The following is a 25,226-nucleotide window of genomic DNA, read 5'->3' on the forward strand; positions in this document are numbered from 1 at the left end:
CTTACCTATGTACTGAGCTCGACAACAAACTTGTACTCTGACCCTTTTGGTCTGCCGTGTTTGTCAATTCTTTTAAGTATCCACACTGTCCACTGTCTTCCACTGTCTCTCTGTTGGAATATGGGCCACGGCAAGAGAGTGAATTTCCTAACTGCTTGGGACTCCCTGTTTACCTAGACATAAGCGGCTTCTGTGAAGACCTTGCGTCTTTTGGAGGATGGAGCTGAGGAAGGTAGCGTTCACTGGCTCCCAGGAGGACCCATGGTGCCGCTGTCTGAGTCAGGATATGTTACCAGGCATGTGTTCCTTCTTCCCAGACCCCTGCCTGAACAGGAGCTCTGAGGCACCACCCATATGGCAAATACAGCATCCGCAGCCCATTCTCCATCTTCTCCCCAAATCTGCTGACATGATGGTCGGAAGAGGCTTGTGCTGCACACTGCAGAGCCCAGGCGTAGAGCACGCTGTTCTCTTCGGTTCATAAGCAGAGGAGACAGGATAACTTGCATCCGGGTCAGTCCCATGGGAGCTGCTGCAGGAGCCAGGAGGCGTCTAGTTCAGGACCTTTACTGTAGAGAGAGAAGAAACGAGGAGTGCCGTGTGTAACGGAGTGGCCGGGCAAGCAGGTTCAGCTAGTCCAGCCACCCTGATGATCCACAGAACTCCCAGTCAAGCAGGGTGCTGCACTGGGGTGTGGAGTCAAAGGTGAAAGGGGAAAGAAGAAATCGGACAAGAAGGGTTCTCACAGCACTGCTTCCGAAGGGCTTTGGAGACCTCTGCCTGCATATTCATGATAGCAGCTCTCCTTAGAGAGCGCCCTGTAGGTTGAGTCTGATCACCAGCCAGGAATTTGGAAAATGGTAGGCTTCAAATGCTCACCTGCTTCCAGGCTGCTTCTGGGGACTTCTGTACAGGTTAGGACGCTCACCCATCACACTGAGGGCTGGCTGTTGAGACAGGTATCCAAGCGGCTGTACCCCTTTGGTTAAGAGACCATTCGGCCTCCGTGGCCTGTGCCAGCCTGTTTTCTGTTTTCTTTGCACCTTCGTTGTCAGTGCATGCTCAGATCCTGAGGATTCTAATAATTAAAATTGATGCTTTTCTCTGTCTCTTGTTTAAAATGTAAATTAGGGGTCTGTAATTACTTCAGCCAGTGAGCATGCTTTCTTGTCTGTATTGTTAGAACTGGAAAGCTGTGGCTAAAGACCCCTAAACCATTGTCCCCAAACTTGTCATTGAACTCCTCCGTGCAATAAAAACCCTCACCCTTAACTTGGTGGCATTTTGTTTTTCTCAGAATTTAGTTAATATAGGCATTCCCTCAACGCCTTCTTAATGCTAATTTCTTAATTTATTGTGCCCTTTAATCTGGAGCACATAAAATGCAGCTAATTAATAAAGTGTGCTTCCTACAACTGAAACAAAAGCACATTAATTATTTCTAAACAATTAGGCTGCGTTCAACACAGTAGAGGGCTCCAGTGTGTAACAACTGCTACAGAGGATGAGAATTGGCCAAATTTCACATCCTCTGACTGAATATCATCTTCTTTTCAAAGTGGCCTCATTTAGGAAGGTCAATTAAAATCATTGTACAAATAATGAGTACGAACCTGCCTGATTTCATGTCATCTCCAAGCTCCACAAAAAGATCCAGCGTAGCATTCTCCACGAGCCTTATCCTGTAGATGTGTACGGCCATCTTCTAAGTTGTCAAGGCTCAGAGAAACCTGCTGTCGTCAGAGAAGCCCCACCGGAAGTGAAGTGAGGACGAACCACAGAAATGGCACTGTCCCACCTCACCAGGAGTCTTACCCAGGGCCCCATCTCAGCTTCAAGTCTCCCTGAGCTGTGGACATAGGCTCAAGCTGCAAGCAGATGGATTGCTCTTTGCCTCCTGGACTTTGTTTTTAGGATAGGCTGCCACTTCTGTGGACGTTTTGTAAGAAAAGCCTTTCCCCTCCGTTTGGCCCCTGAATTCCTCAAAAGTTTCCCTGGCCGGGCGGTGGTGGCGCACGCCTTTAATCCCAGCACTCGGGAGGCAGAGGCAGGCGGATCTCTGTGAGTTCGAGGCCAGCCTGGTCTACAAAGGGAGTTCCAGGACAGGCTCCAAAGCTACAGAGAAACCCTGTCTCGAAAAACCAAAAAAAAAAAAAAAAAAAAAAAAAAAGTTTCCCTGTTACCAAGTTTCACAATTTGTCCATCTTGCTGGATAAACCCTGGGAGAAGTGAGATGTTTTGGAACTACAAAGAAAAGGAAGGGAGGGAGGGAGGGAGGGAGGGAGGGAGGGAGGGAGGGAGGGAGGGAGGGAGGGAGGAAGGAAGCCATTATACCAAAAATTATTGTACAAAATCACTTTTTCCTTGTTTAGATCACCTGTTCTGGGTATGGGAAATTTTCACCGTTATCTGTCCCTTTTTATGGCACATAGTCAGCAAGAACTTTCTGAAATTCCTACTATTGTTCTTAAAGACCTACAAAAAGAGCCTTTCACCCAACGCCCCATTCAAAGCAAGCTGTGGTTAGCAAGGAGGATCACGGCTGCAGGGCTGAGCTTACATTCTTACTGAGTCAGGCCCACATCCCTTGCTTTCTGTTGCTGCGATAAACACTATGACCAACAGCAGCTTGGAATGAAAAGGGTTTATTTCATCTCACAGGTCCATCACCGAGGGCAGTCGGGACAGGAACCAGCTAGAGGCAGGAAGCCAGAGGCAGGAACTGAAACAGGCAGTGAAGGAATGCTGCCTGCGGGGTAGCTTTCAGCATGCGACTCCCAAGCTCCTACAGAGCAGCCCATTAAACTCTGAGCACTCAGTGGCTTTGTCAGCCAAAGTTACAGATACTTCCACGAGTGCCCCCAAAGCAACATAGTCAGGTCTGTCACAGCAAGAGCCCATTCTCTGGTACCCAACGGTGTTAGTCAGGTTTCTCAAGAGGAATAGAACCAATGGAATGGAGAAAAAAAAATGTGTGTACTAATAAGTAAAAAGTAACACAAATGATTTGAGTACCTGGGATTTCAGATTTACTTTTGGGGTGGGTACAGGGCTGCAGCAAGACACTGTTGTCAAGCTGATTGCAATGACCACGCCATGGCAGTACCAGGACCAACTTTACACGTTACCTCAGATTTCCACCCACCAGCGAAATCCAATCTGCAGCTTAGAAAATGAAACTTGCCACAATGCCTCTGGTTTGATAACTAGTGATCAAGAGTATGTCCAACGAATGGCAGAAGGGCTTTTAATAAGACTGGCAAAGCTCAGGGATTGCATACATGCCTTCTCTCTGCAGACCGTGAACACTGAGTGGACAGGTTAATGGGAGAAAGTCACTAATATTGTCCATTTAAGGCAGTTTCTGGGTATCACTTTCAATTTCTATAGCAGTCTCAACCCCTCCACCTTGAGGAGTGGGGAGCACCACCCACCCTCTCTAGACAGTCTGGTGGGCTCTGTAGCAGCCTGCCTGTGGAAGACCCTTTATTGACTGAGCTATCAATGCTGCCATGAGCTCATCCCAACGATCTTCGCTGCTGCCATCCAGCCTTTCAATTAAGTAGGCTGTACCATGAGATTTTTTTTTTATTAATTCAAGCGCTTTATGTCAACAGAAGATAGATCGTTATTTACTGGTTCAGTGTGGTATCTCACAAAATACATAGTTGTCATGGGAAAGTAATTAATCCCCTTACTCTACTGCAGACCAAATGGGTGACTGAATGAGTACTGGGACCCAGGGGTGCATTCAGGCATTTATCGATTCATTTATATATTTATTTTTCAGTCATTAGATGGTTGACTTAGAGACTCACTGGAAGTTTCTTAAATTTTGTGCTTTTTTTTTATCTCAACACGTGTACCCCAAATCTACCCTGTCACCACTGTCATTAAAGGTAGGTTTGTAGTCATCCCTCCAAGTTCTCTACTCGGCCCTGGTTTATTGTCCTCGTGCCAAGCCATGGATGGACTGGCCCACTGTTCGTGTAGAAGGAAAGGCTGATGACTGAGGGGTGGAGATTGTCTAGCATGTGACTCGGTTGTTGAAGACCTGGAAAAGGCTTAGCAGCAGCTGCGTGAGGGCAGCAGGCTTGATTATTGCGAGTCCTGGAAGCTAGTGTTTCCTGTACCAACGCTAGGAAAACATTAGGTGAAGCGGCCCTGACTGATGGCAGGCCGTAGGCCATCTTTGTTTCTTGGTATCCTCTCCCTACTCCAGTAAAAGCTGTGATTTCTTGAGCGTTTTCTCCAGCACCATCCTCTCTTGCTTAGACTCCATAAAGCTGCTATTTTATAAAAGCCGGCTTCAACTAAGCCCTCTGTACTCGTGTTTGGCATGGAAACATAGACTGTCTTCTGTGAAGGGCTTCTTCGCAGTTCCCATGCACCAGCGAGAGGCCCCCGCCTCCGAAGGGCTGCAGGTCATATGTAGAGTAACTTCTGTGCATTTTCAGGCTCAGCCCAGGCTCGTGGCTGTAACACGCCAGATTTTTGCCTGCCCCCAGCACTTTACTCTTGGCTCGCAGGGCCTAAAGCAGCCTTCCTGAAGTCTTGTGTCTGCCTGGCTCTTTACCACGCTGTAACCCTCAGCTTTAGCCTCACCCCCCGAGCTCACCATAAGAACTACTTGCCCCTAAACCATTCCTTTAGGTTTCGTTTTTATTCTCTTGTCTTTGATGCCTACCTGTTTTCTTGTTGAGGATGTCAGAATGACCTCACCAATCTGGTTCTCTGGTGTGCCCTTGATGTCCAGCATGCTATTTAATAAAAACTGGATTCCACCCAAGAATCAGTGCATAAATACTGTCACTAGACTAGCTCTGAGGTAAGCTCTGTGCTCCAAGCCTCTGTTACTAGATTCTTCATGATGACTTAGTGCATAGAACAATTTGATGATAGTTTAGATGGTGGCTGGTCAAGAAGGGACATTCTTATCCTTCATCCTTCAGTGGAATAACTGAACATGGCCTATCCCACTTACCCATACTTACGCCCTCACGTATAAGTCACCTGCTGGGAAGACAGAGCATTTTTCCCAGTCTCTTTTTAATAGAGTCCTCCCTCCAAGCAGTTCATGTCATGGTGTTATGCTTCCCAGAGGTGCACATCTTCTCAGAAATCAAGCTGTAGAAGCAGACTCGGGTCAGTGGTGTGCACAGATATGTGAGTTTTCTAGACTATAGAAGACCATAAATATTATCCAATGAAGATTTATGTAGTTTTGTTGATTGTCTTCTTTGTTTTGGTGTTTTGAGTTTTGAGACGGATGGACTCCCATTCGCTCAGGTTGGCCTCAGACTTGCCCTGGTTTTGCGACTGTGCTGTCATGCCCACCTGAGATTTGTGCAGTTTTATAGTTAACAAAACCTAACAAAGTGTGATAATCTAAAAGAAAATGGCCTCCAAAGGGAGTGGCACTACTAGGAGGTGTGGCTTTGTTGGGGTGGGTGTGTCTCCACGGGAGTGGGCTTTGAGGTCTCCTATGCTCAAGCTACTCCCAGTGTCAGAGACCATCTCCTGTTGCCTGCAAGATACAGGACTCTCACCTACTTCTCCAGCACCATGTCTGCCTGCACGCCACCATGCTCCCTGCCATGATGACAATGAACTAAACCTCTGAAACTGTGAGCAAGCCACTCCAATTAAATGTTTTCCTCTATAAGAGTTGCTGTGGTCATGGTGTTTCTTCATAGCAATAGAAACTCCAACTAAGACACAAAGTAAAAGAGAGATAGTTTATGAATGTTCATAAACCTAGGGTGGGAGGGGACTTGGAGAGGTCCACCCACTGATGTCAAGAGTCCTCCTCAGCATCCCATTCGAGCAAGTGTCAGCCTCCCTAAGAATGACCTTTGATGGAGGAGGTCTCAGCACGGTGTCTTTGGGCAGACCATTCTACTGTTAGGCTTCTGTGATAGTGAAAGGTAATTACTCTGATGAACCGAAAGCTGCCTCATCTGATTCCATCAGGCTCCTGTTCTGTTCCCATGCAACTGCAAAGAATGAGTAAATAGGCCTTATCCCTTCTACCATCAAGTAGGCAAACCCTGGGCACCCTGTAGCATGGCAAAGTGCACCCAGGCTTTTGAATCATATATCTGGAACCTAAATCCATCTCCACCTTTCTGTAGCTACTTGAGCTTTAGGTGCTTCCTGTTTTAGCTACAGACTTTTTTTTCTGTAAATTAGGGAGTGAACTTGTTTTTAACATTACTGAGATGATTAAGAGAGATAAAGCTTTTATAATAATTAACACAATAAATCTCAATAAACGCTGTCAAGTTACTGTTATCATTTATTTGATCTGCAGCTAGCCAGCTCTTTGAAACTTGGCCTCTTCTATAGATTATGGAAAATGGTTCCTGCCAAGGATTGATTCAATGTTGACATCTGTCAGTCCTGAAATGTAAGAGATGGTCCAACCAAGCAGAAATATATGCTTCTGTCATCATTGTCTTACAGAATATCATGAAAAACTCTGTCCCGTCCTTGGTGAAATCAGATGATTGTGTCTCAGGAATATTTATTCAAGATATTTGACATAGAGAGCAGACCTTGCTGGTGCTGTTTTCTAAGGAACAATACTTTATTCACGTTTTGATGAAGTATCGGTCAATGGTAGATAGTAAGGTATAAGCCACAAAGCTCTCTTTCGACGGATACCACTTGCTAACTTTGTCTGCTGCTGTCACTTCCTCTCTGTTCTTTGAGATGAGTTGTGGTCATTTCATGACCATATTCACAAAGCCCCTTTGAGATCCCAGACTGTGGTTCATTTAGAATTAATGCTGTCAATTTTTTTTTAAAAAAAATAAGTATTCTATTGCTTTATTGCTTGTTCATTTGTTTGTTTTATCTGTTTGAGAACAGTTTCTCTTAGGAGAAAGAAAAACTAAATCCAATAGCTTTCCATGGTGCTGGTGTTTTCCCAGATGCAGGCTGTGAGTCTATTGTATCTTTCTTCTTTGTTTGGTCGTTAGCGATCCCATGTGGGTGTGCAGTGTGTTTGATCATTTCCACTCAGCCCTCCCCTCCCTTCCTTCATCCCACAGCATATCACTCTCTCCTCCTCCTCTTCCTCCTCTTCCTCTTTTTCTTCCTCCTCTTCTTCCTCTTCAACACATTAGTTCCCATAAGGACTACCTGCATACACATAGGGATGGGACCATCCCCAAAATGGATAACCACCCAGAGGCCCAGAAGAAAATGGCCCTCTTTCCTCCAGCAGGTATCAGTTGCCAGTAGCTCCTCAGCTAGGGGAGGGGCCTCAGGAGCCCCTCCCCATCCTCTTTGGAATGTTGACTGGTTTGGTCATCTTCTGTGGGTTCTGTAAGGAACATAAACGCCATGAGTTCATGAGTGTCGCGGCCATGCCATGCCCAGAAGACAGCATTCCAGAGCCCGGCTTCCCCTCCTCTGGCTCTTACTCCCTCCATCTCTTCTTCCGCAGTAGTCTCTGGATCTCGGGTGGGCTCTGATTTAGATGTCCCAGTTAGGGCTGAGCGTCCATAGTCACCAGTTTTCAGCACTTCTGTCCTGACTGCTGCTCAGTACAAAATGAAGCTTCCTTGACCAAGGTTGAGAGCAGCACTAATACACAGGTATAAACATAAATATTTAGACTACAGTTTAACACCAACAAACCAAAAAAGTAGTTTGTTCTTAAGGCCTAGGACTTCATGAGTCATGAACTTTTGCTCAGGTTTACAGTATAGTGCGTGAACTCCCTCCTGTGGAACAGGTCTCAAATCCCGTTAGAAAGCAGTTGGTCACCCCCATAAGTCGTACCGCTATTGCACCATCAGACACATCTCGTCTGGATGGTTGGTATTATAATATACCGGGTCTACCGTTGGGAAAGTCCACTGAACGCTTTCCCCCCAGCCGCCTGGGTAGCACCTTCTGTCCTTGGAAAGCTAGCTCATATGGAGAGGGTTTCCAAGACAATTCCAGTTTGATTTCTCTATGCTCTGCAGCCAAAATGTGTTTTGTCTTGAAGTAGTAGGGTCGTGCTCTCAAATGGTGACCAGCCAAGAGCTCTGACAATAGTCTGTGTTGTCAGAGGGACTTTATGACCCAGCTCATAGGGAAGTGCCCCATGCCCAGACTGAGCTTTCCCTTGAATAGCCCATATCATCTGGGGGAAGCATTGTCCATCCACACAGGGACCTCAGTTCAAACTCCTAAAGGAAATCTCATTTCTGATAGTTTTCTAAGTAGTGGGTTTCCATAGGTGTTTTTCTGCAGTCTAAGTTTTAGTCCAGCCACTCCTTACTGTCTTTGCTCCCCCATCCCTACCTCACTTAAACCTTTAGCACCCAGTACTTTCTCAATCTACAAAGCCAGCAGACAGTGTTTCTCCGTAGGCTAACTCACTGTTGTTTTAGGATTGTTCATCTTAGAGACATCAAGGTCTTTCTGTTATCCACTGTGTCCACTCTGGAATTGCCTTGCTCACTCACGTGTGTACTTCCTGTGAGCTTATGGCCCTGGTCGAGTCCTTCCAGGAACCAGAGAATTGGGTCCTCTAGTCCCATTCCTACCAGGAAGCAGCTTGGGGCTGGTTTCTATTAGCATTACAAGTTTTTTTTTTCCTGTAAGTGGTGAACCAGTGTGTTTGCACAGGCTACAGATGAGCAGAGCCAATGGCAATTTTATAAACTTTACAGTGGCCTTAATAGCAAATTCGTAGCTTCTTTCTTACTAAACAAACATAGAAGTCCAAGTAGAGAGATAGGTATGCAGTTCCCAATGAAACATCTTTTAGGAGTTTGAACTGAGGTACCTGTGTGGATGGACAGTGCTTTCCCCAGGTGATGTAGGTTATTCAATGAAAAGCTCAGTACCGGGCGTGAAGCACTTCCTTATGAGTTATTGGTCAGGGAGGCCCAAGAGCTCCACTCCCATTCTTCCCAAGGTTAGCAGGTCGGCAAGCAGTCACGGACTGGCTTTGTAAAGCCAGTCATGGCTGCAGAAGAGGAAGGCCATTTGCTTCTGTGAAAAGTCTCAACTCTCCCTGTTTGGCTTTGTCCCTTCCGACCAGCCTCATGCTCACTTCCACTCATGGCCTCAGCTCTGCTCTTCTGCCGCCATTGGCTTCTCCTCGCTGCCTTCCTGTGCTCCACGTGAATCTCGTGGATGACATCAGCAGTATGTTCCCGCTGCTCCGGCCCCTGCGATGCCAGGACTCCTGACGAAAAGCCCCGGGTGCAGCTGTTGGACACCATGGCTGCTCCAACCCTTTCTTCTGCTGGGCTCCTGCCTTGCCAAGTTGTCCTGTATGTCCTCACTTGGCCCCTTGTCCTCCTCCATTGCCTCCCAGGTCCACTTTCCTGTTCTACTTCCTAAGCCCTTGCTCTAGTGATGTCGGTAGACCAATAATAAGGTTCGTCGGACACAAGAGCCTTCGCCTTTTCACCCCAGCCATTTCAGGGTGCCACTGGATCTACTCCCATCTTCTCATTCACCCCCTCTTTCTTGGCCTGTGCCCCTCCTTGGCCCAGCTCCTCTGCCCCATTCCTCCATATGGTCTGCCTCTCACTGTCTGTTGCCTTCTACTTGGTGGCTTAACCATGATCACAACTTTCTCACAAGATAACAAACATTTTCTTTTTTCCAGCTGACTTTTGGCTTGCAGCCCCCACTTCCTCTTCAGTCTGGGGAGTCCTGGTTCTCTCCCGCCTTCCCATCATCCCCCACTGAAGCTATTGGCTGCTGATGCCATGACTGAGCCTCGGATTCCTCTCAGAGTCTCCCCACTGACTACTCTGCTGCATTCGACTTCGCCACCCCACAATTCCTCCTAGGGGAATACCCTTCCTCCACTCCTCCCCATTGTCCCTTAAACGTTGATATTTTCCTCAGTTGATTGGTCTCCTCTGCTCTGGTATCTTCAGATTCCCCATATATGATCTGTCTTGCCTTCTGGATCCATATTCACACGGCATCCCCCCCCCCCCAACCCGGGACAGTTCTACCTCTGTCTACAGTGATCCAGAGTGACCATGCAGTGATCACTGAAGCCAGGTGCTGGGCAGCTGTCCTAGAGCCACCCCTTTCCTGCTCTCCACAGGCAGCTTGCTCCCAAGTTAGCACCTTCCTGTGCTCTCAGATTGCTCTCTTCCTTTCTTTCCAGGGTTCTGTGCCATCAGCCTAACTGGTCCCCGTGCCTTTAGTTTCTCCATCTATCACCGTATTTCACATAAATTAAAACAAACAAACAAACTGATTGTACTTAAACTCTTCTCATGTCTTCTTCTCTTCCAAGTTCAAATTCACCCTGTTACTGTCTCCATGGTACCTTTTCATGCTGTCTCTAACCCTTGCCTTCTTCCCTCCTCTCCGCATGAGCTGCTGACCCTGCCTGGTGCTTCCAGACCTGTGCCTTATTCTGAAGTTGCTCTCCAGGTTAAGGGGCAAGGAGCTTTTAACTGTTCCTTCTTCTGGAACTTGTCAGGAGCAAATACTCAGGGTCAGGGGGCAAAGATGACAATACTGTCCCTCCCGGACACCAAGACACAATGGGCAGGGACACCAAACAGTTTGCTCTCCTCCTGAGCCCTTTGCTTTCTCCTGATGTTGCCTGTGGACCAGCCACCATCTCTGCCTTTGTGCTCCTGGCTGCTGCTTTCATAGTTTTTCCCAATAAGCCTTCACTCCAAGTCCCAGGCAGTGAAGGCCCCCATCCCTGAACTCTTCTGGTTCCAGAGCTTGTCTCCTGGTCACCATGTGTGAGATTTGGAAATGAGGCATGTAGCACCGTAGCCACATGACTGTGAGCCTTGCCACGCTGCAGCTGCTTGGCATCTAAATCTACAGTTTTAGTGCCCGGTCTTCATGTACAGTGTATTGAGCTAGAGACCATCTGAAGGGCACAACATTCATCATGGTGAGGTGTATTGATCACTTCTTGTGCCTGTTGTAAATAGACTAATTTGTGTGAAGCCAGAGGACATGGAAGAACAATTATAAATTAAGTAAGCAAACAAGAATCTAAAACCATAAGCACTTTCAACAACTCATGATGGCGTTGCCTGATATGTGGCAGTTGTGTCCGAGGGATTGCAGCCAAAGGCTGGGGGCCTAGAGAGATGACTCCACAGCTTGCTGCTTGCTGCTCTTCTGGAGGACCCCAATCCTGTTCTCAGCACCTAGGCCAAGCAGCTCACAACCACACAGAACTCTAGCTCCAGGGGATCCAAGTCCCTCCTCTGGCCTCCTCTGGAACCCCTCCCCCAACACATATATTAAAACAAATCTTTTGTAAAATATCTAAGGCCGAGTCCATAAAAACCAGGTGGTCTCCAGGCTTGACTGTGTGAGAGCCGCTGTAGCATCTGCCTGTCCCTCGTTTGCCAAAGTGACCTGGGTCTGAGTTCTTGAGAGCTCTTGCAGGGAAGCTGCACACACACCCCGTGTTCTGAGACCTGCAGGAGAGCCAGAGCTGAAGGAACAAACACAGTTTTCCTGAAGGAACAGCTGGAACCCCTAGGAACCCTGAGCGGCCTTCCTGGGATGTGGAGAGGGAGTTTATGTGTGATCGTCTGTCTGTGCAGAGTGTGAGTGTTACTGTCTGTCTGTGCAGAATGTGTGTGTACTGTCTGCCTGTGCAGAGTGTGTGTGTTACTGTCTGCCTGTGCAGAATATTAAATAGATAATAAACTGGGAATGGCCAGGACCGTATAATCTGGGCAAACAAAGAGTATGACCCAGAAAGAAAATAAAAACCAACCAGAACATAATGCTCTCCCAAGCCTTCTTAGATGACCACAGTACCCCTAACACTGGGTACCCTGAGATGAGAAGAGAGAATAATACCATCTTGTGTACCCCAAATGCCATTTTAGGATGTCCAAAATTTTATAAGGATCTTATATTACATCAATATAGTTTATATCTATACTGTTTGGAGCCGAAAAGATTTGCCATTGTCAGCATGCCAGGTTCTAATGAAAAATGCCCAGGATTCTGGCTCAGTGAGCACTTCTTTGGGGGCTGGAATGTTCTGAGAATACTATTTGAAGTCTTTACTTTCAGATTTCCCCATAATTCCCAGCAGGTCCCGTGTGAGATCACTTGCCCCTCTCCAGCCTTTCTCTTCTGGCGTCATGGGGATACATCCACTCACCCGTCGGGGATGTTTATGGAACTCCACCAGACCCCTGTCTGAAAGGCCCTGCTAACAGTCATGCATGCTTGGTTTATAAGATGGTTACAGGAAAATGGAGGTGGGGGCAGGGTGCCAAACACTGCCAGAGCTTTTATCTTTGACATTACAAAGAGGTCCCTGGCCGAGGGCCAGACTGGAGTTTACAGGAATATAAAATGCAGACATGTGCTTTCTGTTGGTGGGCGCCAGGAGGAAGGCGCGCCACGCAGCCAGACAGCAGTTCACTTCCACAGGATGCACAGTTGTTAGGAAGAACATCCCAGTCATGGTGGTTCAGGGCAGGGTCACTCATGGCTATGACATGGGACAAAGAAGAGCTATGCCATGTGCCTGGCCTCCTCCCAAGCCCAAAAAGGGGTGATCCTGTAAACCCTATAGCCTGAGGGTGACTGCCTACTGCAGTGACCCCCCCTCCCAACCCCACCACCGGGAGCACCCAGGCTCCAGAAGCAGGTCTCTGGAGGAATTAACTGTTCTCATTGAAAGACCACAAACTGGATCTCCTCTACTTTTAAGTAAAGTTCTGATGCCGTTTCCCTCAAACTGTGACGTAATCTCCTTGACAGTTTTGCCCACTTGATATATGGTCTGAGATTTCGGGTGATGCCTTATTAAAGTAAGTAAGTTCTGGTGGATTTGTGCAATTCAGCTCTGAAAAGAAAAGAAAAAATAAGATTAATAGCTACTGGAATTTGCAATAACTGATATTAAGGCAAGGCTTCTGACCCCTAATGAAGTAATTGCCTTTGGTTACTCCAGTGGTGGCCTTATTTAAAAGTGTCTCTTGACTTGTGTCCCAGGACTAGTTATCTGAAATTGCTAGTGTGGACCCCAGCTAAACTCCCTGCTTGTTCGGGGAGCCACAGATTAACTAATCTGATGTGCAAGCACCATAAAGGGCCTGGGTTTTGGATATTGCCCCTCCTGATTATTATAGACATGGTTGTTAGAGGAGACACATGAATTAAACATAGTCAGAGTCTTAGATTGGCATCGTGTAGTGCCATGTCTAGTACAGTCTTTGTCCTGTGCCACATGCTCTCCGTGCTCTGGCTGGGGTGGCGTGGGAGCAAACTCAGCTTAAAATAGAATGAAGGGGAAGAGGAAAGGAAGGGGTTTGCAATTTGCACGACCACAGATGCTCAAAGTCTCTACTCTCAGAATTTAAGGACTCTCCTCAGGCACAGCAGACACCTACATAGGTGACCAATGGACTGGAATGATTAGTTTCCATCTCCATGGTAACGGTAATCAAGTTCTCACCTGGGAAACTGCATCTGAAGGCACTGCTAGCTCCCGGGTCCTGCAGCAGGCCCATGGCAGAGCTGGGAGTTGAGTCTAGTTCTTCCAAGCTGCTGTCTTGGTTCCCGCCACATAATGCCTCAGGCACAGGCCTTGCTATCTGTCGTTTGTCTATTTAATTTCAAGGTGGGGATCAAACCAAGGGCCTCACAGCCCTAGCACACAGCCACCCTTCATCCTGTTTTAAAATGTCTTTGGAGCAACTGCCATCTCGCTCATCCCAGCCTTCGCCACCAGGATGTTGCCCCTTAAAGCTAACTTGAATCCATTCTGTTGCAGTCTACAGCAATTTCCTGTCTCTGCAGAGGTGAGTGAAGGCAGCTGCTCCTGGAGAGGGACATAAAAAAGATTAAGGGGCCAGGGCTGTGGTTTCAGTCTGTCCTGAAATTTGGGGGTGTACTTTATCTTAATGGCTGCCTGCATTAGGACAGTTTTCCTGTTAAAGGTCTTTGTTTTTTTTTTTCTCAGAGTCTCAAACCTCCCACCTCGTGTTTACAGAAGGAGACTGACAGGACTCTCGGCCAGAGTCGTGTGCGTTTACAGCTGCACAAGCCATCCATTTGATAGTTTCTCCACAAATGTGAAAGGAATTCGTTTGAATGCACTTTTGTAAGCCAAGCCAGTGGCCTTCTGCTTCATATAATACCCGTTGTGTGTTCTCAGGAGCGTATCTTTCCAGTGTGGGGGAGGCTGAGTGGAGGTGCCTCCTTAAATATCCCCACATAATACTTAACTGCTTTTGCATGTTGGCCCATCATGCCCGCTTCCTGCAAAATGCTGCACGTAACAGCCATTCTTCAGCAGGCGCTACTGCTGAGGTTTGGCCCCCAAGTAGCCCTAACTTTGTAGATACTCACTTTTAAAATTCATGTAGTCCTGGTTCTGTAGAAGACGTTTGCACTTTCTCTGAGAAGGCGTCCTTTCCTGTGGGATCGGGAGGTGAGATGCAGGGGTTGCGGGTGTCGAAAGGATTTGCTATTCTAGGAGCTCTGCTGCGATGCGAACATCTCTTTCCTCCTGCAAGGTCTCTGCAGCTGGAGAGTTAACTCCGAACCCGCGGTTGGGTGGAATGCATGCATAGCCTTGTACAACTATGTGGTTGTAACAGAACCGGTTTCTGCTGGAGTGAAAAGCAAATGTGCGTTTGCTCGCAGATGACTAATTGGAACACACAGCAATTGGGTTCTATCTCGAGCTGAGAACATCCTTTCCTCTTTCCCCACATCCTTCATGCCCGCGATGCCCATGGGCTGCTCTGGGCTTGATACAATGGTGAATGCTCTAGTTTCAGCCTTTTTCCATGTTCTCAAAGAATCCTTTTCCCCCTAAGTTAAATCTGAACTGCTCTCAGTTATTCCTGACAAAGGAAGTGGAAATTGGTTCCAGTCGGGATAGTTCCTGTTAAACATAAAGGGTTTTTAGTGAGCCTGTATGTTAATCTATTAGTCCCAGTATGTTAGCCATGAACCTAAGTGCTACAGGTTAGACTGTTTCCATCCTGGTTTCTATTTCAGGACTCTCAGCTTCTCTCCAGAGAGCAAGCATGATATTTGAACCTTATTCTACCTTTTTTTTTTTAAAGGAAAAGAACATCCATTCTTTCCTTTAACATACTAGAATTATTGCATTACTAGGAAAGTTTATAAATGTTCATTAATTTTCCTTCCCATCCCCTCCACCCCATCCAATCAATCTAATTAGAGTTTACATGGGGATTGGATAACAGGAAATACAGAGAGGCAGCTTGCCTTTCTCCTTTTCCTTTTAATAAGAACCATCTGAAATTAAGCTAGCACAAGAGTTTCAACATCAGACTCTTGCAAACCAAACAAGCACAGCCGTCTGTGGCTTCCTGTTGCAAGACAGACCTGGATTGGTCCCTCTAATGCTTCATCTGACGTTGCCATTGACTGCATCCTCAAGGATGTGTTTGATCACCTGTGCCAGGACCCCTACCCTATTGGGGAAATTTGGCTCTCTCAAATTTCCATGGCGACTACTGGCCTCTGGAAGGCCTGGCATCTACATGTGGCCAGTTGAATCCAACTATGTTGGCTGGCATCTTTTATGTGGTGGTGAGATTTTTGTGGAATCATCTGCTTTTACATTCAAGAAACCAACTCTGGGTATCAGTTTAGCATCTATGTAGCAAGTATGCATGACCTTGATTCATCCAGGGAGAGGGGGTCGGGAAGTTTGGGCAAGAGAGCTTGAAGTGGCTGAGGATGATGTTTTGGTAGAAGCCAAAGAAGTTCACCTACCCCCCTCTCACAGCCAGCCCTTGCTGCTATTGTTTTGAGAGTATGGATCCTGAGACAGTGTGGGATTTCTTGTGCTGGCTGGGCACATTTAGGTTCTAAATTATTGGCTAGTATCTGGGTGTTTGGTAAATACCATACTGCAGTGGAAACATGTCTTTCTCCAACATAGTCACGATGGCATAATATCAGAAATGAGTCAAGGTAGAAGTGTTACATGAAAAAGAAAAACAACATTCCATTTCCTTTGCTGTTTTTCTCATTGTTGTCGACTTAAGTAATTAATTTTGGTCTTCTAATCATAAAAGTTCGCCTCACTCTTCTTCCTCATCCTTATGTCACCAAACTCACTGGATCTTACCAAGTGGCACTGGGTATCGGATCTGAGTAGGCCAGGGTCCCTCAGAGAGTCCTGGTCTAGTTCAGAGACAGTGTAACTGGATGATAACTGACAGCACATTGCCATAGGAACCATGCCGAGTGGCTTCCGGGGCTCAGTGGTCAGGCTGACTCACAGGGCAATCAGAGGTGCTCCGGCAAAGCACGGTAAAGGCTGAGAACCAACAGTGAGGGGTGAAGGCTGAGGGAAGATTGGTAACGTCATCCCCCTCCATCTGAAAAAGTAGGTACTGAACTGAAAGACAGGCCAAGTGGGTGTGCAGGGCACAGAGGTGATGGGAGAAGATGACTGGGAGGTTGTGGGGAGTGTGAGGAGCTTGGATGGTTGGGAGGGAAGGGAGGAGGGAAGGATACTGCAGTGATGAGGCGAGCAGGCCTGCTTTTCGTCCTGCCCAGCTCCAGCATGGCTAGCTTAGCCCCGGAAATAACAACACACAAACTGTATTCATTTAAACACTGCCTGGCCCGTTAGTTCTAGCCTCTTATTGGCTAACTCTCACATCTTGATTAACCCATTTCTAATAATCTGTGTACCACCACGAAGTGGTGGCTTACCGGGAAGATTCTAACCACCATCTGTCTCGGGTAGGAGAAGCATGGCAACTGCCTGACTTCCCTTCTTCCCAGCACCACGAGGTGGTGGCCTACCGGGAAGATTCTAACCTACGTCCATCTTGGGCTGAAGCTTCATGGCATCTGCTTGTCTCTGCTTTCTTTCTCCCACAATTCTGTTCTGTCTTCCCCGCCTACCTATGTTCTGACCTATCAGGCCAAGCAGTTTTCTTTATTAACCAATGAAAGCAACAGATAGATAGAAGACACTCCTACATCAGGATACTCAGATTGATCTGAGCACAGCTGTCAGCTCAGCCTCCGATTAGCTACTGCCACATTTTTATTGTTGACTTGAAGACCTGCATTGAAGGCTTTTTAAAGTCTGTAGGAGAGTGGTTACCCTGAGTGGGACTCAGCTGGCTCTATGCTGCCTCAGTTCCCAGAATGGTCCATTGGGAGCTGGTCACCAGGTAAGGAAACCAAGAGTAATGGAAAAGAAGGCTTCTGGAGACATTTCATGGGTCAGCCGAAGAGGTTGCTTGGACCAGCCTGATCTAACTGTATTAGTCTGCCCTAGACGATCAGAACCTGATAGAATGACTATTTATATTAAAGATTAATTGATTACATTAGCTTATGTTATATGGCTGGAGATGTCTGGCAATGATTCTCTAGAAGCAGAGAGGAAGAACCTGAAAACTGCTCACCCTACAAAGCCTGCAAGATTCCTGGAGAGCTGAAGGTCCGCAGTTCATTTTGGAAACCAAAGAAGCTGCTACTGGCCTCAGAGCAAGAACAAGCGGCAGTGGTGGCGGTGGCAGAACAGAAGACCTCACTAGCAAGAGTGAAGACCAAGCTAGCAAAGAAAGTTTTACCTTCCACGTCTTTTATCTTGGCTTCTATAAGAAAGCGCCACCCATATTTAGGGTGAATCTTCTCACATCCGTCAAAGCAGTCAGGATTACTCCCCCATATAGATACCTATAAGCCAACTGGATATAGATAACCTCTCATTGAGACTCTCTTGGGAACTTGGGAATCCTTCAGCTTATGTTCTGAATTACCTTTTATCGTCTGTTGAAAACTTTTTTGTTTGTTTGTTTTGTTTGCTTTGCCTTGCTTGGATTTGCTTTTTCAATTTTAGGGCTGGGTTCCAGGGCTGGGCACATTAGGCAAACTCTGTACCATGGAGCTGTACCTCTGGCCCATAGCAATACATCGATACTTTAAAGATATGTAAGCATGAAGTGAACGTTTTTCCCATCTTCTAAAGGTAAACAGGAGGGCCACCTGTTCAAACCCTTTGCTATTAATTGGGAAAGCTGAAATTCGCAGAGGATTTTCTTTTTCCTAGATAAGTTGTTCTGAATGATAGCAAGTACTGTCTTCAGATATGAAAAAAATAGAAAAAATATACAAAGATATATGTTTACCGATTTCATACTTCAGGGTCTGGGAGATGAACATGTTACTTTTCTCTCACGTTTGTGCACTAAGAAGAATAGAAGACTGGAGCTCTGTTTCCCTGTCTGTGTATATTACAGCTTCTGTGTCTGTGCACACACAACTGAGTGTGGTCCTATAGCCTGGTGCTGGGAGAAGGGAGACAGACTCCACTGTGAGCACAGATGTGAGGAGCCCATGGGAGCAAAGTGAGCTGGAGACCAGAGTGCAGAGACACTGACCACAATGGAACATTCCAGCAAGTATGAGATTTAGCTCTGAGCCCTGAGCATGGCCTCGTCCAGCTCCAACACTAAGGTCCCTCATCACCATCGTTATCAAATGCTTGAGAGCACTTTCAGAGATTCTGGGCCCTTGTTAGGTAAGTAAAGGTTTAGGGTCAACCCCGGAAAACAGCCCGTCACACAGTTAGCTCCAATTCCCATATGAAGGAGGACCATGGTCTCACCCATGTTTGCAGTCCACATTAGGGTTTTTACCATTTTTTTCTAATGCAAGCAGTGAACCATGGCTGAAGATACTTTGGAATTATCAACTCACGGATAATTTCATCCTTGAAGCAAGCCCAGGAGAAAGGCAAATCAGACTGTATGAAGATGGTCTAGAGAAAGGAAACAGGGCTCATAGCCAGACCAGCAGCCCCGAATCCTGCCTTGACAGTCAGGGGAGGAAGCTGCGTGTCTGATCCTCAGCCTTCGGGGCTGTCCAGGCATGGGTGTCCTACAAGTGAGGTCGGAGGGTTAAAACATATGCAGGAGACATCTAGAAATTCCAAGTCCGCTTCCCCTCTTCAGATCAACTTCCAGATCCTTCAGCTGAGCTCTCTCTGTACCAGGCGAGGCCCTGTGCTCGGTACTGGGGAGAGAAAGGAACCGAGAAGAGTTGAGATTCAGAAAACGAAAGACCTGTGTTTAGTGTTAGAAAACGTACGCGTAACTGATTAATGCCACATCCACAGGAACCGCAGCCCACGAGCTCTGGGCCACGTTGACCTCCTCACCTTTAGGTCCGCCCCTGCCTCAGCGTGTTACAATTTGCTGTCCTTCTCTCTCTGACTCCCGTCTGTCCCTTCACCTCCCGCAGCCCTCTACTCAAATGTTCAGCCCTTCCCTGGACACTTCCTTTAAAAGTCTGCCAGACCCCTGGCCGTCTTCCCTGTGTCTGCCCATCTCAGCTCTTCCGTGTGAACATCATGACTGGCTGACTGTTATCCCCTGCTCCAACCCAGTGCTTACAGCAGTTCCTAGTAGGCACTCATTACATGTTAATAGAGTTAATGAGTGATCAAATTAATTAAATTCAGGACCAGGGAGGGCCATGTGCAGAGGTCCAGTAACCGGAAGTCCAGAAGATGTGTGTACTGGTTTTCTTCCTGGATATAACAACCTATCACAAATCGAGTGACCTAGGACAATACAGACTTTTTATCTTATGTGCCCAAGCCTATCCCACTGGGTGAAAATCAAGGCTGTGTTCCTTTTCTCTGGCCACAGGAGAATCTGCTTGTTTGCTTTTCCAGTCTCTGGGGCTGCTTGTGTTTCTTGACTCATTCTGTCCACACACACACACACACACACACACACACACACATGCACACACACATGCACACATGCACACACACATGCACACACTGACTTCCTCTTCAGCTCCTCTCTCCTTCTGGACCCATTTGGATAATCCAGGATAGTTTCTAGTTTTATAACCATCCGGAAAGAACATGTACAACACCCCTCCACCTGGTAACCTAACGCCACAGGTTCTGAGGACTCAGGATGTGGATACCTTTGGAAATCTATTATCCTGTCTACTCTAGGGACTGACAAACAAGATGGGCATATTTAAAGATAATTGTGGAGGGCCTTGTCTGAAGTTCAGAGAGTTTGAGCTTGCTCAAAGTTGTTGACAACAACTGTGGCTACCCACCCCAAGCTAGGATGTGCTTTCTTGGTGTTTTGGACATTAAGGTGGTCCATGGAGGTAGATTCACTCCACCCTGATCAAAGTTCAGAGAATTCAAGCACACTCTGCTCCTTCCTTTGAAATAGGATGTTTGACCTGGGGAGTGGCTGCCTTCAGGATACTTGGTTTATGGTGGGTTCACTGCCTAAACAACAGAATGCTTGCTTATGAATTAATTGCTTGATGTCTCAAAGTATGGAAGCAAGTAACTGTTCTGGTTGTCCTTTGTATCATGTTAAAGCAGTCTTTTGTCTTCTTCCTCCCTTTTTGTATTGGGGTAGAAAAATATGTGAAAAATTAAACACTGATGAACTCAGAACTTGGCACCCAAAAATTCAGCATTCAGTATTTTCTGAATTGCCCTCCCGATGCTATCCTGTGTTCTGTGTTTCTCATCTCTATTCCTCCTACCTAATTTTTCTAATCCTTACGCCCCTACCCTGGAACATACAAGCCTGCAGCAGCTAGGAGCCCAACAAGTCACCCCAAAAAAGTGGCTTCTCACAGATAGATAATTGAGCGTGGTGGCTGAAGTAGGAAAATGAGAGGGTCAGACTGAGACCAGGAGATGAACATGAACTTGAAACAAGAGCACAGAGGGAAACTGATGTGCGCCTCTCCACAGGCACCCCACTTGCACCCATTCTGTGGACACAAAGCTGGATTTTTCTGTAGGGTTTCCTAAAAGTAGAATGCATGTGCGGAGTCTTCCAAAACCATCTTCTGGTGCACACATACATGGCACACGCACATGGCACAGACAGAGAATGAAAAAGCTCTGCTTCACAACACATAGCGCTCCCTTATATGCACACCATCTACCTCAGCTGCACTTGGGATCTTCTTTCCCTGGTTTTCTGTGCCTTTATTTATTTTTATTTTTTTTTATTTATTTTTACCTGACCATAACACCAGGGTGATGTGTGTTTTTCTTCTGGTAACACAGAACTAACTTATTCTGACAGTGGTTCCCATAGGAATTGCTCTGTCCTAAGGAGGCACATTGAGAGTCTCCAGGAAAATGCCTGTCCTTTCTCTTAACCATCACCCATTCTTGCCCCTTCTCAGTTTCTGGAATAGCTCCTCCTGGACACCATCAGAGCATTGTGAATACAGAATGATAGATCGAGTGGGGTCTGCAATGAGCTTCTGTCCTCCGAATGGCCTCTTGGCAGCAGCACTGTCCCACAAGACATCCTGTGGACGTAGCACTGGTCAGTGTGCTGTCCAGGGTGTGGTCACAAGCTCTCGAAATGTGGTTAGTATAGCTGAGGATCTGGGCTTCTTACTGAATGTTGTTTTAAGCAATTTAAGCTGGAAGAGTCACAAGTGGCAGGTACCCAGTGTGTCAGACGATGTAAAGTAACAACTTGCTGAGCATGCCAGAGAGACCACAGCGGAGTTGTGGGAAGCAGAGTGCATGACAAGAACACAGCCTTTGGGGCTCAGACTAGGTCTATACTTTACTTCCGTGATTTTGTGATTTTTACTTATTTTTTTTTTTGACAAATCTTATAATCTTTCTGGATCGAGTTTCAAACTCAAAGCTTTATCCATGGATAGTAGGCGTGCAGGAGTTGGCGGTGGGCAGTGATGTATACCATGTGACCTGAAGGGGAAGAGTGTTGAAATTGAAATCAGGTTTTCTTCTGTTGCTTTTATCATTGCTTTCCAGGAGTCTACAGACCCGGGGGTCCTCACTGTCTGGCTCAGGGTGGACTGCACCCACTCCCCATCCATGAATACGCCAGGGATGGCTTTACCTACATAAGAGCTGTGTAACAATGCAGTGGGGTGGTATTGGTACACACCCAGTGCCATGCCACGCCACACACCTGTCCTGTGCCCAGCTCTCCGCTGTGTGCTGGGGGCTCATTAGCCTACAGAAAAGGTAGAAGGCCTGCTTGGGAGCTACGAGAGCAGGAATTTAATCAACAAGAGCATACCATCTCCATGGCTTTTTCCTTTAACATTTTTAAGTCATTAAAATATCAGACTTGTTTTTTACTGTTGAAGTCAGGATTGTTCCACATGAGTATATCCTCCTTTATCCTAGCTGTGTTGATAAGCCCTGTTGGGTCACTATTCTATTTCTTAACAAATAATGGCATAGAGGAAGTGTGTGTCTGTGTGTGTGTGTCTGTGTGTGTATGTGTGTCTGTGTGTGCACATGCATGTGTGTTTTAAATTCCATGTGTATGTGACTTGTGTGGTTGTGCACATCTGGGAGTGTGGGGGCTCTTGGAGTCCAGAGAAGAGCACTGGCTCCCCTGGAGCTGGAGATACAGGTGGTTGTGAACCATCCATTATAAGTGCTTGGAGCCAAGCTCAAGTCCTTTAGAAGAACAGAAGTGTTCTCAAGAACTGAGTCATCACTCCAGCCCCAAATAATAGCTTTATGAGAAATCTCTCTCTAGTTTCTTGAGGTTTATTGAGGTATAATTTATTTTCTTGAGATTTATTGAGGTATAATTCACTTACTCTGTTCCCTTGGTTTACAACATCTAAATCAGTGGATTCTGTTTATTTATCTATCTATCTGTCTGTCTGTCTATTTGTTTATGGTTTTTTGAGACGGGGGCTTCTCAGTAGCTATTGAGCCAATCCTGGAACTCACTCTGTAGACCAGGCTGGTCTTGAACTCACAGAGATCCACTTGTCTCTGCCTCCCGAGTGCTGGGATTGAAGGCGTGCATCACCACAGTCCAGCTAAATCAGTGGGTTTTAGCCTCTTTACAAAGTTGTACAACCAACATCATGATCAATTTTAGAGCAGTTTATTATCCCTGAAGGAACCCTACCCATTAGCAGTCACTCCCCAATTCCTCCTAATTGTTCTAGCCCTAATCATCTACCAATTTGCCTCTGTCCCTGTGGATTTCCCAATCTGGGAATTTCATATAAAGAATCATGTAACATATAGTCTTTTATTGTATTTTTATTTACATTTTGGAGGTATATGCATGCTAGGGGACACATGTGAAGCTCAGAAAACAACTTCTAAGAGTCTGTTCTCTCCCCTCACCACGTGGGTTCCAGGGCCCGACCATCTCGTGTTGCAGCAGCCACCTTTACCCTTTACTGGGTCATCTCACCAGCTCGAAATACCTGGCCTTTCCCTCTCAAAATAATGTTTTCAAGGTTCAGCCATGTTATCCCCTATGATAATGCTTTGAGTAATATTCTGTTGTGATGAGTTTTTATTTATCTGTCCATCATCAGATGATGGACATCCAGGTTGCATCTTTTTTGGACTACGGCTATTTGGGCACACGCTTTGGTTGAACATGTTCTCATTTCTCGTGGTTGCCTGCCCAGGAGAACTAATGAGATGCTAACACTGTTGGTAGCATGGCGTTTCTGTGGTTGCTAGAAGCTTCCTAGCACACCAGCCACAAAAGCGCAGCAATGCAGTGCTCCATCACGGGTTTTCTTGACGCAAACGGTAAGGAGCACAGATAGGTCAATTGTCTGAGGCGCTGAAAAGACCACTGTTCAAAGCCATGCTGCTCGCTCTACATATCTACCTGCAGAGCATCGGCCGTTCAGCTCCTCTGCATCCCTAACGATACCTCCTGTTCCTCGCTTTTCTATAGCAAGTCAGGGCTGTGCTGCTGGGCAGGAGGTGGCATTTCACCGTGGTTTTGAATTGAGTTTCCCTAATGATTAATGATGCCGAGTATGTTTTCATGTGCTTGTAGGCCATTTGTTTGTCTTTCTTGGAGAAATGTCTGTTCAAATCCTCTGCCCGGGTTTTAATTGGGCCATTTGTCTTCTTTGCCTGTCTTCCCATTTGGCCCAAACAGGATGCTGATATGCTGACGGGTGATGAGCAAATATGGAAGGAGGTTCAAGAATCGCTGAAAAAGATCGAAGAACTGAAGGCACACTGGAGTATCCTTTCAGCTGTGGGCTGAGCCGTGCTGGTGGTTGCTGCTTTACTGGGAGCTTGGTGCCACTGAAGCCAGGGCCAGGTCTGAAAGCTCTAGGTGCTGCATTCTGGCCCAGCCCCCAGTGTGGGGAAGCACTCAGGAGAACTGCAGTAAGATCAGCCCAGTTACCTTGCAAATACATTACTACCAGTTAATAGTATGGCCCCGTCATAGTGGGAAGGTAAGTTGATGGTGTTTTGTTGTTTTTTCTTAATCCTCCTCTTCCTCTTCTTCCTCCTACTTCTTTTCTGTGCAAAAGGTAAAACTCATAGACTTCTCCCCTTTCTCCTATAATCACTTTAGTCTCTGGAAAGGAATGTTAGAGTTCTTATAAATTAATACTATTGACCCTCAGACCTACCACCCACCACAAAACAGCAGCAATGGGGTTCTCTATCACACATCTTTTGGCATGAATGATATGGAGCACCAATAGGTCAAAGTTGAGTGCAAAGGGAGACAGCATCTGATAGGGTCGTCTGGGATGACCCACTGGTGCTTGGGGACAGGATTTGGATAGGCAGATGTTGCGGCCGAAGTCACTTGTCTGTAGAGGACTCCTGGATGCAAAGGTGAGGGGGGAACAGGTAAGAAGGAGACTGTAGAATGTGGAAAGGTCACCAAAAGGTCATCAGGTGCTTTGGGTTGAACATATCCCAGGCACTAACAAAATCTGCAAATAAAGTTTCCAATCCATAATGCCGTTAGAGGATTGTGAAGGGCAAGCAAACAGGTAGGGTCTCCTTCTAATAGTGAAGTGTGTGATTACAGAAATCATTAGCTCAGTGGGTTTGTCCATTAGTTCAGTAAGTCTGACTGATGAACTACAGCTGGCTAGAAAAGAAGGCTGCCATGGCCAGGCTGCTGCATGGATTTACCTAGAACAAATCCATCCACAGAGTCAGTTTTTTTTTTCTTTTTTTTGGTAAAATTTTGCATCTAGATTTCATTAGAGGTGTTGTAAAGAAGTATCAAGACATTTGTGCTCTATGTGAGCAGAGCCAGGCATCTTTGTCAGTTAGCAAATGACACAAGCGTCACTCCGGGGTGCTGTGTGTCCTCCACCTTTGCTTCAGTACCTGGAATGGGGAGACCTCCCAAGCACGTAGAGATGGGAAGGACAGCAGAGGAAGAACAACAGGATCAAGAGCGCAGTGGCTCCTTGGCAGACTGAACATCAGAAGA

General features: G+C 46.5%; 1 protein-coding gene across 1 annotated transcript in view; it reads left to right on the forward strand.

Annotated features, from left to right (window-relative positions):
- Positions 1-25,226, forward strand: part of Smyd3 (SET and MYND domain containing 3) — a 553,720-nt gene that overhangs the window by 436,413 nt on the left and 92,081 nt on the right. The window contains exon 9 of the mRNA XM_057770627.1: positions 23,916-24,003. Within this exon, the coding sequence (XP_057626610.1) occupies positions 23,916-24,003 (88 nt within the window). The remainder of the gene's footprint in view (positions 1-23,915; positions 24,004-25,226) is intronic.

Source organism: Chionomys nivalis, chromosome 5 (assembly GCF_950005125.1).
Source record: "Chionomys nivalis chromosome 5, mChiNiv1.1, whole genome shotgun sequence".
Classification (NCBI taxonomy): Eukaryota; Metazoa; Chordata; class Mammalia; order Rodentia; family Cricetidae; genus Chionomys; species Chionomys nivalis.